We start from the raw sequence: 7,500 nt of genomic DNA, 5'->3' as shown, positions 1-7,500 counted from the left end.
GTTGGTTCACAAAGGCTTGGGCAGGGGTCCCTAGAGCGATCTATAGGTTCCCCCTTCCTGGGCAGGGACTCACCCCTTTTATCATCACGAGCATCCTCCCCTCACACATTCATGGATGGCTCTCCTCGACCGACCACACGATCTGTTTCGGAATTTACACGATCTCTGATGGGATCTCCGCGACCATATTCCCCTCGATCGACCCCCCACTCTCCCAAGATTAAGCTCAGGTATTCAGGTTTTTGAGTAATGAAAATGTGATTTAATTTGTTCTGTACTTGAATATCCCTTTTTTCCCCTTATACGAAATTAGAAATCATTTCAGTTATTCACTTATATATTATCATAGTTGCCTGCTAGTTCTGGATGCACTAAATGGATGTTATCTTCTGGTAATTGTTACTGTTGTTTATTTATTTACTATTTTAATTTTTTTTGTATTGCAGGGGAAGCTAACTCCCATGGTACAATGACACATGGTGCTTGTATTGTGTAGATTTGATGCATGAGATGACAGCCTTATAATCAAATAGGTCAAGAGTGCTGAACTTGTATGTAGGTATACCTTTTATGAATATTATGGCTTGGTGCTCATGTTGATTATGACCCTTATGTATAGCTGTGAGTTATTTTAATCTGACCTTCTATATCATGTGTTGTACATGTGTTTTAGTTTTGTTTAAGTTTAACATTAATTCCCTGATATATTTAATTTTATATGCTCTTATTCATTTTGGTTATTTCGAATCTGCTTTATATCCCAAACAAGATTTTTATATATATACATAGAAAAAAAACATTTACTACTTATATCAATACCTTATTGTAAGATCCTGTCAATGTATTGTGAAATTTGCATGAAGTTTGCATAAGGAGCCCTTTTAACAAAATCGGTTCTGGTTGTTATTGTTATTATTCTTAATGCTTGTAGTATTATTGTTGTCACTATGTTCTAGTCATTGTTATTGAAATTATTATTATAATAATAATAATAATAATTATTATTATTGTTATTATTTTTGTTATTATTGTTATTGTTATTGTTATTCTACTTCTTCTTCTTATTTTTCTTCTTCTTCTTCTTCTTCTTCTTCTTCTTCTTCTTCTTCTTCTTATTATTATTATTATTATTATTATTATTATTATTATTATTATTATTATTATTATTTTATTATTGAAATTATTATTATTATTATTATTATTATTGTTATTATTATTATTATTGTTATTTTTATTATTTTTATTATTTTTATTATTTTTATTATTATTATTATTATTATTATTATTATTATTATTATTATTATTACTATTACTATTACTATTACTATTACTATTACTATTACTATTACTATTACTATTACTATTACTATTACTATTACTATTACTATTACTATTACTATTATTATTATTATTATTATTATTATTATTATTATTATTATTATTATTATTATTATTATTATTATTATTATTATTATTATTATTATTACTATTATTACTATTATTACTATTATTACTATTATTATTATTATTATTATTATTATTATTATTATTATTATTATTATTATTATTATTATTGTTATTATTAGGATTATTATTAGGATTATTATTATGAATATTATTATTATGAATATTATTATTAGGATTATTATTATTATGATTATTATTATTATGATTATTATTATTGTTATTGTTATTATTCTTATTCTTAATCTTATTATTATTTTTTTATTATTATTATGATTATTATTATTATTATTATTATTATTAATATTATTATTATTAATATTATTATTATTATTATTATTATTATTATTATTATTATTATTATTATTATTATTGTTATTGTTATTGTTATTATTGTTATTGTCATTATTGATATTATTGTCAATATTATTGTTATTACTCTTATTGTTATTATTATTGTTGTTGTTGTTATTATTATTATTATTATTATTATTATTATTATTATTATTATTATTATTATTATTATTATTATTATTATTATTATTATTATTATTATTATCATTATCATAATCATTATTGTTATTGTTATTATTGTCATTATTATTATTGTTGTTGTGGTATTGATGTTATTGTTATTGCTATAATTACCAATGTATCAAATTGTATCTATCATTATCCTTTTCTTATTCTTTTCTTATTCTTTTTGGGTTTCCTCTTTACCCTTTTGATCATTACAATTTATATATCATCCTCGCATCTATCCTGATCTCTATCGGATTCTTTCAGGTATCTGAAGGGAATATTCCCCAAGGTGGAACCCACCATCATCTTGGATATCCTGACGCAGTGTAATTACAATGTCAAGGACGCATCAGAGAAGTTGGTGGAGATGGGGCATGAAAAGAAAGACATATCACTGGCCCCCCCGAAGCTGAAGGACCGACCAGATGGAAAGGAAAACAAGGCTGTTCCCAAGCCGTCGCCCGGACCTCCACGGCCCAAGAACTTGAGCGAGAAGCACAAGAAGAAAGGTTGAAATTTGATTTTCATTCATGTTTGTGGAATTTAATGGATGGGTGGGTTATTCTAAGATTCATAGATATATTGGTAGGGTCATGTATTTGCTTTCCCAATTGGTGGTCAATTAATTTTGTTTTCACAGTGCGCAACCAACTTATTTCGGATTATCCGGATATCACACCAACCGTTGTAACAATGGCACTTCAGTCAGTCTTTTATGAGGAAGAGCGAGCTCGACAGGTCCTTGTAAATATGGCTGAGACAGAACGCAAGACTCAAGAGACGCTTGCTAGTACAACTCCTCAAATGTCAAGGTATTTGTTTTATCTGTTAATGACATAGTTAAAAAAAAAAAAAAAAGTGAATAGTTTAACCTTATGAGCTTATATTTATATTTATGATTCTAAATATATAAAGTTGTACCCTTGTGGAACAGTGAACAACTGAAGTTGACAAAGATTCTATGAAGCAAGATCCATGGGTCCCCCCCTGTTTCATATACTCCCAGATCAAAGCAAAAGATTGACAGATCATGCTTTAAAAGGTGTTCATTAACTAAATTTAGTTCTGCCAGTCAAGAGTTAAATTATTCCAAATAATAGAGGACTTTACCAACTTCAACTAAATGTATAAGGTTTCTTCTATTCTAAGCATTATGTATTTTATCAACAGGCGTTCGGAGACCAAAGATGTTAATCTGAATGTTATTGGTTCTCCACCAACGACAAGACGAGAAGGTATAAAAACATCAAGACCAACCTTGCCACGAACGAGAATCAACACTGCTTGGACAGCAGCTCAAACGTAAGAGTCAGTTATGTTTATTTGTCCCATATTATGTTTATTTAATTTTTGACTTTCACTAACTGTACTTGATACAGTTCTAACTGGAATGAAATTAAATATACAGATTCATTGAAGTGTGAGTTGTAGCAGACTGATTAGATAATAACAGATTAAGATAAGATTACCTACCATGGCTAACATTTTCATGATGTCTTGAGTCAGTGGTATATGCAGTGCAAGTATATATAAAAGGTGTTTGAAAGGGTCATGGCACATGATGATCAGGGGTAAGTTTACAATTTTTTTGTTCCCTCCCTCTCTCCTCCTCCCCTCCCTCCTTCTTCATCCCTCTCCCTCTCCCACTCCCACTCTCTCCCTCTCCCGCTCCCTCCCTCTCCCGCTCCCTCCCTCTCCCGCTCCCTCCCTCTCCCTCTCCCGCTCCCTCCCTCTCCCTCTCCTGCTCCCTCCCTCTCCCTCTCCCGCTCCCTCCCTCTCCCGCTCCCTCCCTCTCCCGCTCCTTCCCTCTCCCTCTCCCGCTCCCTCCCTCTCCCTCTCCTGCTCCCTCCCTCTCCCTCTCCTGCTCCCTCCCTCTCCCTCTCCCTTTCCCTTTCCCTTTCCCTTTCCTTTCCCTTTCCCTTTCCCTTTCCCTTTCCCTTTCCCTTTCCCTTTCCCTTTCCCTTTCCCTTTCCCTTTCCCTTTCCCTTTCCCTTTCCCTTTCCCTTTCCCTTTCCCTCTCCCTCTCCCTCTCCCTCTCCCTCTCCCTCTCCTTCTCCCTCTCCCTCCCTCTCTCCCTCCCTCCCTCTCCCTCCCTCTCCCTCCCTCTCCCTCCCTCTCCCTCCCTCTCCCTCCCTCCCTCCCTCCCTCCCTCCCTCCCTCCCTCCCTCCCTCCCTCCCTCCCTCCCTCCCTCCCTCCCTCCCTCCCCCACTCCCTCTCTGTCTGTCTCTCTGTCTCTCTGTCTCTCTGTCTCTCTGTCTCTCTGTCTCTCTGTCTCTCTGTCTCTGTCTCTCTGTCTCTCTGTCTCTCTGTCTCTCTCTGTCTCTCTCTGTCTCTCTCTGTCTCTCTCTATCACTCTCTATCTCTCTCTTTCACTCTCTCTCTCTCTCTCTCTCTCTCTCTCTCTCTCTCTCTCTCTCTCTCTCTCTCTCTCTCTCTCTCTCTCTCTCTCTCTCTCTCTCTCTCTCTCTCTCTCTCTCTCTTTCACTTGGGCTTTCTCTCTCTCTTTCTATCAGTTATTTATATGGATTACCAATATATTCTTCCTTTTATAGAGTGTCAACGGGGACAAGCACTGATGAAGACCCAAGTTTTAAAAGTGGTCACCGTTCAAAACCAACTGGGCCAAACACCAGGCTTCATAAAGGACCATGTGAAGGCCTGCTTTTGTGAGTGATATTCATTTTCTTATCCATTATTGCTTTCACATACTTAGCAGTAAACCACAATCTGAACTTTATTTGATAGGTATTTGAAATACATTAGCAATAAACACCAATTGTTTATATTTTCTAGAAGTTTGGATGCTTTACTGAAGATTTTATGATATTATCTGTTACACTGAACTTACTTTGAATTCACTATTTCCATTTGTAGGACTGATTACCAAGCTTGGCATGGGCCCAATCCTGAGAATTTAAAAACCCAGTACAAGACCCTGGCTCAGGGACCTAACCGCAGTCACGCCCGAGGCCCCTCAGGAAGAGCTCGTGGACAGGACCCAGGGCTGCGTAAGGGTCCACAGGGACTGGCAAAAGGTCCCCAGTTCACGCAGGGTATAAAGAAGGAGCTTTCATTTTCAACAAAAATGTTGTGAAAATTGTAGAATCTGTACTTATTCAGTATTACTTTTGATCTGAACATGTCTGCTACATGAACAAACCAAGAGGTGTTTCATCATATTTTTCAGTAGAAAAAAGCAAATATGATTGATGAAAGGGTTCAGAATTGTCATACCTTTCATCAGTACTGAGCTTAAATTTTTCCACTTATTTTATATGACTGCTTTATATAATAAGTGAAGAAGTAAGTGACAAATGCAAGTATTATGCAGTTTATGGATGTATGAGTTCTAGCACAAATTTATAAAGATTTTTTTGTGCTGATATTGATCATTGCTCTTGTTTATTCTTTTAACAGTATCAAAAGCATTCCCTCATACCATGCATGATAAGATGTATGATGTTCAGTCATATGAAAAAGTAACTCCATTCTATATCTATTGTATAGAAGTGGATATTTTGTGTTACATATTATAATTACAGCACTACTGTTGTCCTATTGAATTGTGCATTTCACTCCTAGGAAATCCCTTCTAGTCAGTGCTTCTGGTGAGGAAGTTATAAACAGACCTACTATCATATTTTGCAAAAGTTTGGTATATTAGGCAAACTGCTCAGAGCTAAATGAATGTATTGGATCTTAATTTTCTGCATCATCTGATATTTTAATTTTTATCAGTAATCTAGGCCACCATGCAATGCATATAATACAGATGACTTATTATATAATTAGTGATTTATTGGAAATTGCTAGACATTCCTTTTTACAACAGCAATTAATATAAAGAAGAGCAAAAACAAATAAACTAAATCAAACTGATTAAAAGATAAATTCAAGTTAATTTATTCACTGATATTTATCAGTGGCATTATAAAAAAAGATGAGCAATCACCTTTATACATGCAGGAACACATGTTTGATAACAGAATATTTTACCATACAGACTGTAGCATGTATTTTGTTTTACTGTCCTAGATGACAGTGATGTACAAACTTTATAATGTAGACAAGTATTTAGATGAATTGAGGAAAGCATGTGTGATAACCTTATCAAGGTAGCTTAATAACAAAGTAATTACTCTGTGATCATGTAGTAATTACATACCTGCTAGATGGTAGAGATCTTACAGAGTGTGGTACATCCTTGTAATTTTATACAGCAGATAGCTAGGCTGAAGTGAGCACTTTAGTTTGTAAATGATTCACCAAGTACATTAAAAGATAATGAATAGATAGCAAGTGAAGTCAGCATTCATTTCACTGAGACTATTTTAGATTATTCTGGAGTGAAATAGGATTTCCTGAATGCAAGCTGTATTATTTCCAAGTCATCAAAAAATACTCTCTATTTTACTGTTATGTAAAGTATTCCATGGGCATATTCAGCTGTTGTTTACTTTTTGTTGTTAAAGTGTAGTATCTCGTTGATCAGGGAGATGTGTGTCAGATTAGGAGTTTTATTTCTAAATTTAGATTATTTTAATTTTAATATCAGAAAAATGTATAAGAAAATGATGCACAGAAAAAAATATTAAGCTATTACATTTGGGGTAATTTTAAATTTGATTTTATCATTATTATGAATATTATTAGCATACTCTTGAGTAAATATTAGGATAATGCAAGTACCAAAGAGAGAGAAATGTATGTCCTGTAATTATTTTCTTCTTTATGACAGTATTGACCTGCATACATAAAGTGAGAAGCTTTGACATTTGTTTTGTTCTTTGTTGTTTAGAGGACCTCTTTTGACTCCTTTAATTCTAAGTGTAGACTTTGTAAGATTAAAATCTTAGAGAATCTCATTAACTGAAAGTAAAATTACCTTGATATTGCCTTTTTTTCACTGCAGTATTCTAGATAAAAAAAGAAAAAAACACTGCCATCATGATATACACATCTTTTACATGGCTTTCAAAGATTTAGATCAGCACAGTATACAATCAATTAAAATCTTTTTATATATATATTTTTTGTATAATTGAGATTTTTGCAGAATGGGAAAACTTTAGAATAAAAATGAAATAGAAATGAATGATGTAGCTAGTCCTGATCATAGTATTATAAATTTGTTTAACACTAGATCATTATCTCTTGTTTATCCCAGTTTTGTTACAGATTACATGATTCTACATGTAATATGGAAGAATTGTACAAGTATTTTACCCAGTTTGAGTAGGAGTTGATGTATCCATTTATAGGCTTAGCCTTTCAAAGAAATGGCCCATAGTGTAAAGAATGTGTAGTATAAGGACTTCCAAGTATGATCCAAGTATTATCCTCTGTTGATAAATCCAATGTTCTCTTTAGGCTTCCATTTCTGATAAAATCTTTATTTTCTATGCTATGGAATTTGCAGTTTCAATAGAATTTCATTGGAGTTATTGTGCATATACAGTTTTTACATTTTGTTTTTGTTTAAATTCTGTGTCTGATACAACAACTTGCCTCTG

At 33.2% G+C, this 7,500-nt stretch overlaps 1 protein-coding gene across 1 annotated transcript in view; it reads left to right on the top strand.

The window, feature by feature from the left end:
- The window catches only part of LOC125041172, a 17,636-nt gene extending 10,877 nt beyond the window's left edge, over positions 1–6,759 (top strand). The window contains exons 5-10 of the mRNA XM_047635991.1: positions 1–230; positions 2,251–2,495; positions 2,627–2,798; positions 3,157–3,288; positions 4,540–4,653; positions 4,862–6,759. The exon at positions 1–230 is cut by the window's left edge and continues 484 nt beyond it. Coding sequence (XP_047491947.1) covers positions 1–230; positions 2,251–2,495; positions 2,627–2,798; positions 3,157–3,288; positions 4,540–4,653; positions 4,862–5,081 — 1,113 coding nt within the window. The 3' untranslated portion in view covers positions 5,082–6,759. The remainder of the gene's footprint in view (positions 231–2,250; positions 2,496–2,626; positions 2,799–3,156; positions 3,289–4,539; positions 4,654–4,861) is intronic.
- Positions 6,760–7,500: the final 741 nt, after the last annotated feature.

Source organism: Penaeus chinensis, chromosome 30 (genome assembly GCF_019202785.1).
Source record: "Penaeus chinensis breed Huanghai No. 1 chromosome 30, ASM1920278v2, whole genome shotgun sequence".
NCBI lineage: Eukaryota > Metazoa > Arthropoda > Malacostraca > Decapoda > Penaeidae > Penaeus > Penaeus chinensis.
Note: the sequence above shows the minus strand (reverse complement) of the source record. Positions and strands in the feature narration are given on the sequence as shown.